We start from the raw sequence: 16228 nt of genomic DNA, 5'->3' as shown, positions 1-16228 counted from the left end.
CCTTCCTTCCTTCTGTGTCTTCCCGTGTGTCTTCTGTGTCTTCTCTTGTGTCATCTTCTTCTGTCTCTTCTGTCTTCTTCTGTCTCCCTCAGTGCCCCCCAGTCTTAGTTTATATAGCAAATTACATAGGGTGGTGACACAAAGGTGGGTTTAATATTAATAAATCAGCAAAGAAGGGTAAGACCATTTCTCAAGGAGATTAACAAAATCTCATCTAAGGATTTTGATGAGATTACTAGGAGATCCGCTCAAGGGTGGAGTCCAAACAAGGGTGTGTCAGGGTGTATCACTTTCTTCCTTCCTCAGCTAGTAATCCACTTAAATAGTTGTAGTAAATTTACTTCTAGTATTTCTAGCAATGTCATTCTGTATGAGCACAGTAAGAAAAATAAACTTAAAGTTTGGTTCTTCCTGAGAACATTCACTGTATATTCCAGACCACAGTCCTCAGGCCAGGATAGTCTTCCTAACCCCGTCAGGGTCCTAGTCTCATCGTTACTTTTGGATCATGATAGCATTTGTCTATGACCATGCTCTCAACTTATAGTTGAGTATTGTGGTGCTTTGGCCTGGCCCATTTTGATGCCAGGGTAGCTCACAGCTTGCCCTGGGTCCATTCCATCCCTCGTCAGGACCCTGCTTTTGGGCTGCTAGGAACTAAGGGCAACTGAATTAAGAAAGCAGATGCCTGGGAGTAAATATTATTGGAGTCAATCAGCTCCCAAGTTACAAAGCATAATATTAACTGTCTTCCTGTGTCCATACAGAAAGGCCATTGCTCTAAGGTAAACTAAGTTCCCTGCAGCAAGGCTAAAAGGACAACCCCATGTTACTCTACACCCATTTATAAAGTAATCTAAGGGGCTGGAGCGATATTTCAGGGGGTAGGATGTTTACCTTACATGCGCCCAACCCTGTTTCTATCACCGCATGCCATACTGTCCCCCAAGCACCACCAGGTGTAATCCCTGAGCCCCTCTGAATGTGACTCAAGAACCAAAAAGAAAAAGGTGATCTTAATATTTCCTAACCTGTAAAACACATTGCTCAGTGATGCCAGATTTAATAATATATTTATAGTACAAAATATGCAGGTAAAAATGTATGAAACTTATTTATAGGTAAATCCTGATACTACATCAGGAAACTTGGTGTAATCTAGTGTTTCTAATTTGTCTGATTTTGGGTCACACCTGGCTGGGCTCACTCCTGGTGGAGCTCAGGTGACCATATGATCTGGTGCCAGGGACCAAACCTGGGTCGGTTGCAGACAGAGCAAGCACCTTGCCCAGTAAACCTTCTCTCCAGCCCACAGCAATCTTGAATTTGTAGTAGCAAAAATGTTCAACCCTTTCTGATGATTCCACCTAAGGGAAGTACCACCCTTCCGTGAAGGCGTAGGAGAAATGTGGAATTGAATAAACTGTGTGCACTGGGAGAGTTTGGGACCGCTAAGGAAAGGAAGCAGGACTTCTGTCCTTAACTGGAAAGGATGCCCACAAGGGTTACTGGTGGTGAGAAAAACTAGCTTTAGCATGACATAAAATTTAACAATATGGCTATAAATGTTTGAATTTGTTTGGAGATGACTGAGGCGGCTCTATATAAAGCAGTTAACAGAAATCACCTGAGAAAGGCAAGCTAAGGCCTTTGTGAATACTTTGTGTTTAAAAAAAGTCACAGTTCACTATATTACTCTTCTGAAAGGGACATTCCAGGGGGCCGAGAGATGGTCCAAGATGGAAACCAAGCCAAGTTGCATGCCCTGCACTTAGCTCAGAGCCAGGAGTAAGCCCTGAATACAGCTAGGTATGCCTCTAAAACTAAAAAAATAAATAAATTATCTTTAAAAAAGATCTTAAAGGGACATTCCAACTTTAAAGAAACATTTTGGATTAAGGAAGTGCTGGATGAGGAAATAATGTGAATGTCCTCCTTGCTTGTAAATTATGTATCGCAGTGCATTTAGTGTCCCATTTCTCCAAATGCTATTTCCAAACTTCGTGTTCTTTCCATTTTCTAACTGTAAATGCAAGCAAACCTTTCCGAGAGTCTGTATTGACCCAGAAAACAAGAGGCAAGTGGTTGTTAATCCTCTCTTCCAATGTCTTTTTGGGAGTTTTCTCACAATGTATTAGATCTAAACCCTAATACTCATGTGCTTCTTAATTAGAAGCAAAATTGATAGAATACATTCTAATTCCAGTCCCTACCTTATTTAAGAGATGTGAATTCTTACCCATAATGTAAGAAAAGGAATGATAACATCTTAGAGTTATACATACAGCTTGTAGTATTGGTCCTTGCAAGAGTAAATTCATAGAATCTATGCCATAACAGAGTCTCAACTAACTTTTTAATGTAGTAATATTGGTCATTGATTTTATGAATGGGCTGGAGCAATAGCACAGTGGTTGGGCAGTCACCTTTCACTCGGCCGACTCAAGTTTGATTCCTCCGCCCCTCTCGGAGAGCCCGGCAAGCTACCGAGAGTATCGAGCCCGCGCGGCAGAGCCTGGCAAGCTACCCGTGCGTATTGGATATGCCAAAAATGGTAACAATAAGTCTCTCAATGAGAGACATTACTGGTGCCCGCTCAAAGAAATCCATGAGCAACGGGATGACAGTGGTTTTATGAATAGCGTAGCCATATTCATCTGCAAATGGTGTTTGCATATACATACTTAAGTTGATCAGTATGAGACCCACGTTTCTCTGCTCGTTTATGTGGCTCAAAGCATAATGCTATTTAAACTTTTTTATTTTAGTGAGTTTGATTTTTATTGGACCTACCCAGTGGTGTATGGGGCCTGCACTCCTGGGGACCCTCAGGCTGGAGATGCACCTGGTAGCTCAGTGCTAGGTTTGGTGACTTAATTCTGTTGAGGCCCACAGATGCTCCTCCCCCACCCCACCCCACCCCATCCTCCAAAAGGCCATGCAGTGCCAGGGATCAAGCTCAGGGTCTCTTCCTGCAAACATATGCTCTAGCCTTTGAGATATCCAATCCCATTTTTTTTTAATGGACATTTGGTTTAGATGTGATTATGCATGTTTTAGGAGTTGCACTTTTAAATTTTGTTAGAATTATGTTGTTAATATATAAGTCATTTTACAGCATAACATGCATTTTAGAAGCTATTTTTTCAAAACTAAATTAGACAAAAATACGGCTTTTCTGTGTGTACACACATTTTCCTGAGTTGGCGATCGCAATAATGTCAATTAGTGGATAATGAAGAAAGACTACCACTCAGTACTGTTTTCACATATTTTTCTGATTGCTTGATATGGATGTAGTCAGCTGTTGTGGTTGGCATGTTTCAAAACAATTTTTTAATTAAATGTCATTCTTGCATCAACAAACAGGGAAATATTTTGAAAGAAGTCACGGCTTTCGATTCCAGCATCATGGTTTCTGTGTTCTTTTAGGTGGCTTTTACGGTCCTGTTTGATCTGGAAGCCCTCCTGAAGATCTGGTGCTTGGGGTTTACCGGATATATCAGCTCTTCTCTCCACAAATTTGAACTGCTGCTTGTAATCGGAACCACGCTCCACGTTTATCCCGACCTTTATCATTCTCAGTTCACGTACTTTCAGGTAATATAAATGTTGTCTGTTTGTCTCTAGATTGATTTTCTTCCCAGCAGAAATACATGGCAGTTTCTCACAATCATATGCAATTCTTTTATAGTAAATACAGACTTTAGGTGCAGCCAGTGATATCTTAACTACCTAAAATTTGCATCTTGATAAATTATAAGACCATATCTAGAACTCCCACAAATTCACAGCAATACATGGAGATGTCTTATGGAGAGTTTATAACTTAGGGCAGTGTGAAGTTATGCGTGTCTGTGATAGATCTTCGCACACATACCAGATTGTAGATTACATAAATGTTGGCATACACTTTCTATTTTTCACTTTTTAATTAAAAGACTGTGATTTACAAAGTTATTGATGGTTGAGTTTTAGGCATATAATATTTCAAGAGCAATCTCAGCACCAGTGTCAACTTCCCTCCATCAATGTTCCCGTATTCCCTCCCCACCCCATCTCTGCCTGTCAACCTTACTGAGTCCCAGTGGCTGCAGCTTATATCTCACGTTTTCAGTGTTGTTGAGTCTATATTTGGGCATATGACTCTATCCTTCACTCATGTGACCAGTGTAATGGAAGCCCTGATGCCTAGTCACTCGTTACTTCCTGTTCTCTTCTTCCCCACTGTATTTCTTTCCTTTTCTGCCCTTCCTTTCTAAATACTGGGGTCAAGGGTGATCTAGGCATCCTCTGTTTAGTGCAGTACATTTCCTCATCCAGGAGTCTGTATTCCGCAGACGAGTGAGATCATCTTGTGCTTGTCTTTCTCCTTCTGGCTCACTTCACTCACCATGACATCTTCCAGTTCTGACCACATGGCAGCAAATTGCACGATTCCATGTTCCTTGCAGCTGCATAGGAGTCCATTGTGTATAGATACCACATCTTCATAATCCATTCATCTGTTGTCGAATACCTAGGTTCATTCCATATCTTAGCCTTTGTACTGAGTGCAGGAATGAATACCGGTGTGCAGAAGATGTTGATGTACACATTAAAGAATATGGGGGTGGGGGATGAATGGTCAAAGGATAAATTCTCCTTCTCAATGTTAAATGTTCATTCAGCAGTAACTCATCAGTTCTGAGAAGTGGCTGAAAGAATCAGAAGGCTCTTGGCACTTACATGCCTCCAAACACCATCAGGATGGCCCTGGTATCCTTCAGCACTACTAGGGGGACACTTCCCCCAAAATGACATGCAATGGAAATAAATCAATTTTATGAAGCTTAAATATACAGATGTCAGATTTATATTTATAAATTTTCCTTCTTTAGTCATATATGAGTGAGATCATCTAGTATTTGTCTTTGTCCACAGTGGATCAAGTTCATTTATTTTGCCGAGCATAACACTTATGGTTCTCTTCAGGGTGCAGTCAACTGCAGGATTTCATCTTTTCTGATTGCTGACTGCATCCATCCCATTGTGCGTATCTACCACGACCTCTTTACCCCTCATCTGTCGTAAACCATGCTGTAATGAACATTGGTGTTCGTATATCAAGATTCCAACTCCTTGGAAGAAAGGAAATGTATTCTGACTCACTGATTTCATTTGTTGGTGATACCCAGGCCGCCCTTTTCAGAGCAATATTAACTCAGCTGCCACACCATGGCCTGAAATTCAGTACTTCTAAAGCCAGGGGGGAAGAACATGAAAATATCATTCACAAGAATGAAAAACAAATATCCTGAAAATACAAGATGAAAATCGGAGGCTTAGTAATCACCACCAAGCAAATTGAAATCCCAGGGAGTGTGATAGTTCAAGCTTTCAGCACAGTCAACATCTTTGGACAGAAGTCCCATGCCATTTATTGGGTTATAACCAGAGGCTTGTTTATCATTAGTGAGTTGGCTAGGGCAAGTGATATGCACATATTTAAAAACTCTTCATACAAAATGAGTTTTCCAAACATCGATGTCATTATATGCTCCTGGGAACTGCTGTCCATATTCACAAAATCAGCAGGAGCATTTAGAATCTAAATTAGAGAGTCATTGTGCGTAATTATAGAAAATATGTCTGACCATTAAAGTGATGAGATCTTTACAAATCTATTAATTAGCCAAATTAAGAAAATTATCACTGCCTGTTTCAGCCAGAATACAGTATAAAATACATTCAGTGTTTTAAAGAGTCTTCTAGTTTTCCGGAGATAATGTTTCATTAAAAGGTTAAAAATTTTAAAAAATAAATAAATAAAATAAAATAAAAGGTTAAAAATTGATTAAAATTTTGAATACAAACTATATTCATTCTAAAATTACTAGAAAATATACAGAAACTATTTACATAGCAAACAGTTAATGGTGTAGTAACATCTACTAATTAAACTGCAAAATTATTATAATGAATTTGCAACAATTTAGGTGTGTTGAGGTGTTATATTTAACATACATATATTTATCTAATATGTATATAGCTGCATGTATGTATGTAAAAGACTTAAAATGAGAAAAGCTTAGGAAAAGAAATCAAATTTACACATCATTAATATTCATCACCTCTATTTTTTTCTGAGTATTTTTAACAAAGTTTATAAAACGACTAATACTTATGGTTCTAATCACTCTACATAGTTGCATAATAACCAGTGACATTTGGAATTATAATGTCTGATTAAGAATTATAATTTTTAATATTTTAATTTATGTAAATAATTCACCAATTGTCATTTTCATCCCTCTATACATGGTCATTTTTTGTTTTGTTCCATTCAGAGGTCTCGGGAAGCCTCCAGTGGTGCTTAGGGCTTACTCCTGGTTTTGTGCTCAGGGCTTACACCTGGCAGTGGTCATGGGACCATATGTGGTACCAAGTATCAGATCAGGGCTAGCCAACTGCACTGCAAACACTTTTCTCCTGAACTTTCTCTCCAGCACATATACATGTCCGTGTTCTTCTGGAGTTGGAGAGATAGCTCGATAGACATAGCACATCAAGGATTGACATGGAAAGTTCTGGTTCACTCTCTGGCAGTTCATGCCCACCCTCCCCAGGCACCACCAGGAATGACCCCGGCAGTAGTCCCTGAGCATCGCTAGATGTGGAACACAAGACAAAATAATTCACAAATAAATAAAACTTTCTAATAGAAAAATCAATCTCAATACATGAAATAAATACCAAATCTAGAAATTTTTTAATTACTCCAGTTATTTCGTGACATCCAGAAGTTTAATTACCACAAGGATTTGTGAAAACTCATGTGGAGACTCAGTGCTGCGGAACGGACGGGCTCTTTCCTCACACACCCTCTTAGCCCTTGGAGCATCTTACAACCAATCTGCTGCCCGATGAGCTTCCTTCTTTGAGGTGGCCACAAATCTTCCTTGAGTGAACTTCTTACTTTCCTATTCAAATGAAATTTATCATGGAGTTCAAAATAACTCCCTTCATAAAATCAGTTTTCCTGGAGACTTACTAGAGGCATTACCTACATAGTCATCCAGGTGATACTTACAGAGTACCTGTGATGTGGTTGGCACTGTTCCAGAGGTGGGCAGAGCAGCCAAGATCGCCCACAACTTCATAAGCTTAAATTCTAGAGGGCAAGCGGCTCCCAAACATGGGCGCCAGAATGTGGGATGCAGCTTCCAGGGACCCTGGAGTCAAGAGTGAAGAGACATGTCATAGAGGATTCACACAGGGATTTTATGTTTTTACAGACCTAAGGACATGACCAGGAAAATGGGCTTTGGAAACCAATGTTTCACAGTGTTTGTCTCCGAGGGTTCAGTTTCCTTCTTGTTATATCTGAGGGAACACATATTCAAGAGACGTTACTGGGAACGCAGAAGGAGAAACATACTGATCCCCAAGTCAATAATAATTATAGTGGCTAATCAGGAATTCTCCTGTCCAGACTTATCCCTTTGATAACGGAAGATCAAATTACCTAAGTGGGAATTGGCTGGTCTTTCTCCCATCTAATATAATATTAATTGATCTGAATTGCACAGATGGTCATAGGCTGTTTTTATTAGCATTTAGGAAAGGACTCAACATAACCTAGCAATCTTTTAAATATAATTTCCTTCCAAGTGGGGGAAAAAAAGAGTACCGAAAGGCAAGCTATAAACCAATTGAATTGTTCTTATAAACTTGCCAGGATTCAGCTTGAACAATTAGATGCTAAATCATTTATGTTTGAGAATAAACAAGCCCGATCAAAATGTGGAAGCTTAATAATTCTTCTGTACACTCATATGGATGCGACTGCACTTATAGTTCTCAGGATCAAGCTGTCTGCTTATTATTTGGAGAGCTGACCTGGGAGTATAATATGTTCAAACTCGGCAATGTGTGCCAAGAATTGTAGTAGAAAAACTTGTTGCTTTATAACTCTACATGTGATGTGATGCTTAATTAGAATAAAGTGGTTTCTCACATAGATTCTCTTCTTTATCTATTTTTCAGAGCGTTTAGCCTAAAGGAAGTATCAGTTTTCTTTTAGCTTTTTAAAACTTGTATTTGTTACTAGGCCTATAGTTACAAACTATGCCATCTGAGTCCTGTGCTCTCAGGAATTCTCGAAGTGCCCATGGTAATTTCTTTTTCCTTTTTTTTTGCTTTTTTGGTCATCCCTGGTGATGCTCAGGGGATATTCCTGGTTCTGCAGTCAATAATTTCTCCTGGCAGTGCTCAGGGAACCATATGAGGTGTTGAACCCGGGTCAGCCACATGCAAGGCAAACGCCATACCCCCTACCCACTGTGCTATCACTCCAGCCCTCTTTTTCCTTTAGTGACTGAGGGCTGAGAGAGTGTGGTGCTGATCATGGCAGCATTGAGAGGCTAGCGTCATGGCATTGGCCCCTGGCCTGGGTCCCTCTTCTTGCCTTCCTTCTGCCTTGGCATCATTCTTACTGTCTTTCTCCATGGAGTGGCAGTAGTGGTGTACGTGGTCCTTATAGTGCTGCCATTTGTAGATTAAAGGAGAGAACCTGGAATCCCTCTGTATTATAGATCCTACAGAGGTTCATGGGATGACCCACTCACTCCCAGTACTAGGACCAGCCCTGGGTAGGAAAATTCAGGGGGTCCCTTTCAGACCTGCCAAATAGGGAGAGTGGGAATGATGTGTCAGAGGAGAGAGTGGAAACTAGGGACAGGGAATAAATACTAAGTACAAACAGATTTTCATTTAGGCACATGGAAATCAGTTTAGAGGACCAGAGGGACAGAAGAGTGGGTAAGGTGCTTGCCTCACATACAACCAACCCAGATTCAATCCTTGGTACCAAATATGGTCCCCTGAACCCCACCAGGGTAATCCCTGAGCACAGAGCCAGAAGTAAGCCCTCAATACATCTGGTGTGATCCAAAAACCAACAACACCCCCCATCAATTTAGATTTAGATTTTTAAAGCAGTTACTATTTCCTTCTGTTTTAAATACATGATTTATCTTTCTTTGCCTAAGAATGCTTTTAAGGCACCGTGAGTGCTCATTGGCTTGGAACCATCCTGGACTATCAAATTATTGAATTTGATTTATGTGTATAGCACTCCATACTACATGATATCTTAGGTTTGGTGAAGAATGCTATTTTACACCCCTTATATTCATGTTTTAGATACTAATTTATATTTTCATCATATAAATGTGCTCCTAAGAGCTGTGTCTTTACATTATACTCCTTTGTAAGAACTGACTCTCCAATCTTATTTGTGCTACACAATGTTTGAATATACTCATCAATCAGTGTTTTTCAAAGGAACAAGTAGACACTATTAATTAGTTGTGGATGTGCTATTTAGCAAAATACACAACAGAAACCTCTCAATGTGTGTGCATGCGTTGGTGTGAGTTTAGATAGCAAGCTAAGCACATATAGTAATTATCTGCAAATACTCGGCTTGGGTAGCAAATGGTAGCACATGCCCTCTGTGCAGCCCCATCCCCCACTCGATCCCGAGCACCCTCTCTGGTCCACTGAGTCCCACCAGGAGTGCCTGGCATTGAACTTAACCACTGTACAATCCCCGGGCTGATCTTTATGTTAAGTTTCACTGTGAATAGACAATAATGTCCATATTATTTTATTTTATAAGGTTTTTTTGGATAATGTTGCAAACAAAGGGTTAGGAGAGATAAGCTAAGGAGAAAGGCAGAATGAGCATATCACAGGACCCTGAAATCAGGAAGACAGGGCTAAGGGGAAATGGGGCTGGGGTCTGGGGAGCTGCTGTGGGGGCTGCGGATGTCCTCCTGAGTGTGACGGCGAGTGACCAGGTACGAAAAGCCTATTCTGACGTAGTCTCTGACTAATAAGCAGTAGATGCTGACTACAGCGATGGTGCAGTGGACAGGTCTGTCCAAGGCAAGCAGGGATTATCAGGCGGCAGAGGGAGGCCATGCTGCAGGACGAGGCATGCGGCCAGGGGCGGCAGACGGGAAGAGGAATGGAGCAACACGCCTTGAAGACTCAGCCTTCAGGCTCTCTGCACAGAAAAGGCTTATTCTATTTCAGGGGTCCTAAAGGCAGCCCACCCCCCCAGGCCTGGTCACTGGCTCGCCAGTCTACGCTGTTCTCTGGGAAACAGCAGCCCCCTTGGCTAGAGTCCTTTGCTTTCGTCTGGACTTGGAAGCCTGGAATGTTCTCACTAGTTCCTCAGCCCAGGTGCTGAGGAGCTGTGCCCGCAGGAACTCCCAGGCTGCTGCAAATGTCATCCTCCTGGTGCAGCTTAGCTGCTGCTCTGTGTCGCCAGGAAGCACCATTAAGATAAGGCCAAAGTATGTTCGTCCCCCAGTACAGTTCCTTGGATGATGCAAAGATTCCAGCCAGGCTAGATGAGAATAGACTGGCATCTGACTGCAAAGTGCCCTTCATCCCTTTTTTTCCTCTAATAATTCTTGCACTCAGAAATAAATGTTGAGCATAAAGGGCCTTTAAGGCTGTTAGTCCCTGACCCCACACTTTTTCTCTTATTATTTTCCTTTTTTCTTAATCCCCCACTGCAACCTGGCTTTAGCCTTATCCTCCCAGGACTGGTTCCTAGCACTGTAAGATACTAACTCAAGTTAATATTGAGTAAAACATTTTCTGGACTAGTGGAACATTGGAAACATAACATTTTGGGGCAATCATATGTACTAATTTCTACCTTATGGAATAATTACGGTGCTTTGTCACCGTTTCTATTTATTGGCTAGAATTTACAGCACATTCTCAGTGAAAGACTCTGAGCTAGACTGATATCTCAGCAATTCAGCTATGCTTTGGTCTCTAAGTGCCGAAATTCCCTGTGATTTTACAATGTACTAAGAAAAATAGCACAAGTAGTGCGAGCTTAAGAATCCGTGTGAGGGGCTAGAGTTATAGCAGAGCGGGTAGGGAGTTTGTCTTGCACATGGCTGACCTGGGTTCGATTCCCAGCATCCCATATGGTCCCCTGAGCACCGCCAGGGGTAATTCCTGAGTGCAGAGCCAGGAGTAACCCCTGTGCATCACCAGGTGTAATCCAAAAAAGGAAAAAAAAAAGAATCCGTGGGAGTAAATGACCAACTATACACATTTTCCTCTCTCGTCACAGGTTCTCCGAGTGGTGCGTCTTATTAAGATTTCACCTGCACTAGAGGATTTTGTGTACAAGATCTTCGGTCCTGGAAAAAAGCTCGGGAGTTTGGTCGTGTTCACTGCCAGCCTCTTGATTGTTATGTCAGCAATTAGCTTGCAGATGTTCTGCTTTGTCAAAGAGCTGGACCGCTTTACAACGTTCCCAAGGGTAAGGAGAAGGCTGCCACCCTTCTTCATTATCACTGAATTGGGTAGTAATGACTCACTTCAAAGTTATCTTACTTTCACAGTACTCCAAAATAGTCTCCTATTTTTGATAACATGAAGCAATGCAATCTTAATATTTAAGAGATTTTTTATCTGTCATGCATGAGATGGGAGGTATCCAGGTGCTTCTTCAACATTGTTGGTTTTTACATCATTTCTAAAATTCTTCCGAGAAGTTGATGGGGTCAGATGCAGAAAATGAAATGACGGAAGCTAGCCTTCTTAACACCCCTAACAAACCTAGCATGGGTTTTAAAATGAGTTTGAGTTTTTATGTTTGCAATGATGCTTTTGTTGCATTGTTATGTTTGTGATGGTGCTTTTATATTTGGTTGCCATGGCGAGGGGGGAGGGCAGTGACAACACATGGTGTCAGAAGTTGTGCCACGAGCTCCCACATTTGCTCCTGTGAACTTTCTCCCTGGCCCAGTGGTTAGCCTTTAAAAATCAGTCCTACAGTTTCATGTCTTTGGCATGATCTAAAAGGGAAGCTTTGGTTTTCTTGATCATGAAATACATAAGATCTTCAGATTTGGATTAGAGTCCACTAATATGGAAGTTAAAAATCAGTTCATAAGGAGAACTCATGTAAAAGAATTTCACTCCATGTGGAATCAGAATCATGAAAAAGTGTAACAGTCAAGATAAATAATATAGATATAGATATAAAGACCTCTCCATATTGGAAGAATTTCAAGATAAGAACAATGTATTATTCTCTCTGTGTCTATACATACATACATCTGTAACATAAGCATGTTTTATTGGGGAGCAGGAACCAGGGATCAAACCTGGGGTCTTACACATGTTAAATTTTCACTCTACTACTGAACTCTCAGCCCCAAGAGAGAATCTGTCCTCGTTACAAACCACTATTAACTGGGGGTGTTTTTTTACTCCTGTGTGGTCTTTGTTATCCACATCATGCATCTGTGGACTGCTTTGGTAAAGCTAACTGTCCCGTGTGCCCAACATTCTAAATGGAGGCATCCAGGAAGTAAATACGCATAGTGAGGGCCTGGGTGCAGGCCAGCCCAAGTACCCTGGGGAGCTAGAGGTATGGTCGAGAGTCCAGAAGGGCTGAATGAAAGAGGAAGCTCCTGTGGCCAGATGAAGTACAGAGAGTGGAGTACAACTCCTCCAGGCAGTGTGGACACACATGCCCAGCAGCTGGGCATAGCTGTTTCTTGTCCTGGAACTTAGAGGAGAAAGAATCGTTCACACGCAGGGAACACGAGCCGAGAACCTGAATTTTGGATAAAAGCGTGATGGGGGTGATGTTGCCAGAGAGGGCGAGCATGGGGGCTGGAGGCAACGTGGAACCTGAGCCAGGTGCAGCCGGGCACTGCCAGCCAGGCTCCCCTGACCTGCACTCGGGGGCCTCCCGTGGACACAGTTTTGCCTTGTCCCTGAGCTCAATGCAGGAGCCAGGAGGACGGGTCTCTGTTCATTAGGATTCCCAGGTTCTTCGAGATTTTCAAGAATGAAAATATTGAGTGAGAAGAATGCTCAGACTCAGAGTTGTAGCACTGTCACACTGTCATCCTGTTGTTCATTGATTTGCTCGAGCGGACACCAGTAACATAACATCTCCATTGTGAGACTTGTTGCTACTGTTTTGGCATATGCCACGGTAGCTTGCCGGACTCTCTGAGAGGGACAGAGGAATCAAACCCGGGTCAGCCACATGCAAGGCAAACACTCTACCCACTGTGCTATCACTCCAGTCCAGAATGAATTTCTAGAAATGTGAAACAACCAACATTGAAAAATTAGAAAGTAGAAAAGTTTATTGGAAAGTAGAAGAGAAAGGAAGAGGAGCTCCCTGTCTGCTTAGCACAGACTAAGTAAAAAGGAAGGCAGTTTGTGTGTGCCCTTTTCATATATGCATATATATGTATATGTATCTCACAGTGATTCAATATATATATATACATATATCTCATATATCTCATGGTGATTCCACATATACACACACATGCACATATATGTATGTATATGTGTGTATATATATTAAATCATCATGAGATAAAGTTACAAAATTGTTCATGATTGGGTTTCAGTCTTACAATGTTCTATCACCCATCCCTTCACTAGTGTATATTTTCACATCTCTCTCCCTCTCTCTCTCTCTCCCCCTCTCTCTCTTCCTCTCTCCCTCTCCCTCTCTCTCTCCCCCCCTCTCTCTCTCTCTTCCCTTTCAGGCATTATAGTTTGAAATACAGATACCAAAAGGTTATCATACTTGTCCCTTTCCCTCCTTTCAGCACTCAGCTCTTGTCCAGAGTGATCATTTCCAACTATCTGTGGCACAGTGGTCCTTTATCCTAGCTGCCCTTTGTGTCTTTCTAAATGAAAATCGGGCTCTCTATGCTGCTTTTGAGTGACAGGAGTGCTGCAGAGGATGCACAGAAGGGAGACCGAGCTCTGACTGGTTTGTCTTTTGAATTTTCTGCCTCGCCATTTGCCTTTGGTATTGCCATCACCTTAGTCTGGCAGTGAACCTAAACTCCAGGGAAGAACTTTATGCTGCTGGCAAATTACGGGAATGTTTCAAGTATAAGACTGGACCTTGGGGATGAGGTATGTGCTAGGTGCATGGGGAAACATGGAACGGCTGGTGAGAGAAAACTGAGCCTTCCTCTTTCAAGCAGAGTCCCTCCCCCACCCTGGATAGATGGGTTCAAGAGATGTGGACACAGCAGTGGATGACTGTGTCCTAGTACCTCAAGCCTGGTGTGCCAGGGCAGCCCCCGTGAGATGCCAAGTCAGTGCCTCCACCCCCAGTTCCACAAGACAGACAAAAGGAGCCAGGTTTTCCCCGTGGGGAACAAAACTAGGATGTCGTATTGCTGGAATGTCATGGAATGACTCTGTCATCTCAGGACAGTTTCTTTCTCTTCTCGTTTGGGCTGAACAGACGTATTTGCAAGAGCAATTTCAAGGAAGACGAAGACCTACCCCGAGGTGGCTTGCCCGTCTCTGTTCCTTTGGGTCTAATTCTGTTAGAAGAGGAGGAATCTAGAGTCACTCTTCCTGATGGCCAAGTCCGAGCTGGTCCCCAGACAGGCTGGCCTGGCCAAAGTCACCAGCATTTCTGTAACAAAGACGAAACCCCCACAGGCTTGGGGTACCTGTGTGCCCGTGCTCCTGTGCAGAGCTCAGCTTCCGAATCATTCTCTTGATAGAGCGGCATGCCTCAACGTTACCGAGTACTCTGCTAAGCACCACAGCACCTCCACCGCCAACTCCAGTTCCTTAATCCTTTTAATTTCCCATGGAAACAACAATTAAAAGGCCTCGTTTGTTTGGGGCTCTACAAATGAGACTAGTTTCTTATTCATAAATATTATATGACCTGCAGTAACTGGAAGTACATGAATTTTAATGTTATTTATTATTTCATATAGGTCTTCTTAATTTGCATTCTCTAAATGCTAATTACTTGCTCTATTGGATTTTCACTTATAAAATCACGTCTAAAGCGGTTATACAATATGAGCAGTAAATGCTCTGAAACATTTAATTGCAAATTAATTTCCATTTCCCCGTGCCACCAACATGGCTAATCATGCCTTCAGTTGTACTGCAGGAGTTACTGACAAGTAGAAACAACTTATTCTTTCCCTTTTGTTTTTTTAAATCTTTTTTTTTTTAGTCACTTACCAGATGAAGTTAGGGTTTGGCTCTGTTCTTGTTAAATTCAAGTTGGTTTTTCTTCCACAGTGTCATTAGTTCCTTCAATAATACTGGGATCTTTGCTGTCTTCTGTTTCTGCTTTAAGCCATTACTTTTTTTTTTTCAATAAACGATGTCAGACGTGCAGAGATAAGAAGAAGAAAATGTGTTCTTCCGTGGCCATGCGCAGCTTCACAAATAGGTAAAGTGGGACATTTAGTCCCTGCTCATCCCCGCCCCCTCTCCTCCGGAGAACCACCCCTCTGGATTTGCTCTGGATTCTGCCTGCTTTGGTTGCACATACCGGATGTGTATCACATGAAAGGTGCTTATCTTTTTGAAGAACTTGGACCTGATCTCATACTGCACATTTTCTTTGCTTCTGCCCATTGTTTATCATTTTTTTTTCTTTGGGAGCCTCAACACTGTGTCTTCAAGGCCTCCATCAGTGCGTTGATTTCTTGTGTTTCCTACATGATAGACAACTGTGTGTCTTCCTTCATACCTGTCCTGGCCCAGCGTGTGCACCCCTTCTGTGGGGTCAGTGGGTCCTGATATCTCCCCCCCTGGAAATGGGTAGGATGGATTTTCCTCCTGAGAGGAAAATACGTTCATACGCCTTTAATTCGGAGGCACTCCTTTAACTTGAGTCCCTGCTGGACTCCGGTGGGCAGAGTCTTCCTGCAGCATTTGGCCTGGGAGCAGAGAGAGCTGCCATGTTGTGAAGGGAGCAGAGAGCTGCCATGTTGTGAAGGGAGCAGAGAGCTGCCATGTTGTGAAGGGAGCAGAGAGCTGCCATGTTGTGAAGGGAGCAGAGAGCTGCCATGTTGTGAAGGGCTGTGTGGCCTGATGGAAGGTGTCCCCTAGGACTCCCAGTCCTCCACTCACAGAAACCAAATTCCTTTCACAAAGAGGACCCCAGACTCCAAGATGGTACCACACGCTCCTGGACTCAGCTGCCAGGACTCAGAGCAGGTCACGCACTTCTGTTTGCCCCCACCTCTCAACTCCGGAAACTTGCATATAAGACATGAGGACCATTTTTTTTCAATTTCATTTTTGTTCGTTTGTTTGCTTGGAGGCTATTTCCAGTGGACTTACTCCTGGTGGCTCTGTGCTCAGGGATCACTCCCGACAGGGCTCAGGGGACCAA

At 42.3% G+C, this 16228-nt stretch overlaps 1 protein-coding gene across 2 annotated transcripts in view; it reads left to right on the top strand.

The window, feature by feature from the left end:
* NALCN (sodium leak channel, non-selective) overlaps positions 1-16228 on the top strand; it is a 330676-nt gene that overhangs the window by 142883 nt on the left and 171565 nt on the right. For both annotated transcript variants that reach the window (XM_055136147.1, XM_055135485.1), the window contains exons 12-13: positions 3433-3600; positions 11147-11338. In XM_055136147.1, coding sequence (XP_054992122.1) covers positions 3433-3600; positions 11147-11338 — 360 coding nt within the window. The remainder of the gene's footprint in view (positions 1-3432; positions 3601-11146; positions 11339-16228) is intronic.

Source organism: Sorex araneus, chromosome 1 (genome assembly GCF_027595985.1).
Source record: "Sorex araneus isolate mSorAra2 chromosome 1, mSorAra2.pri, whole genome shotgun sequence".
NCBI classification, from domain to species: domain Eukaryota; kingdom Metazoa; phylum Chordata; class Mammalia; order Eulipotyphla; family Soricidae; genus Sorex; species Sorex araneus.
Note: the sequence above shows the minus strand (reverse complement) of the source record. Positions and strands in the feature narration are given on the sequence as shown.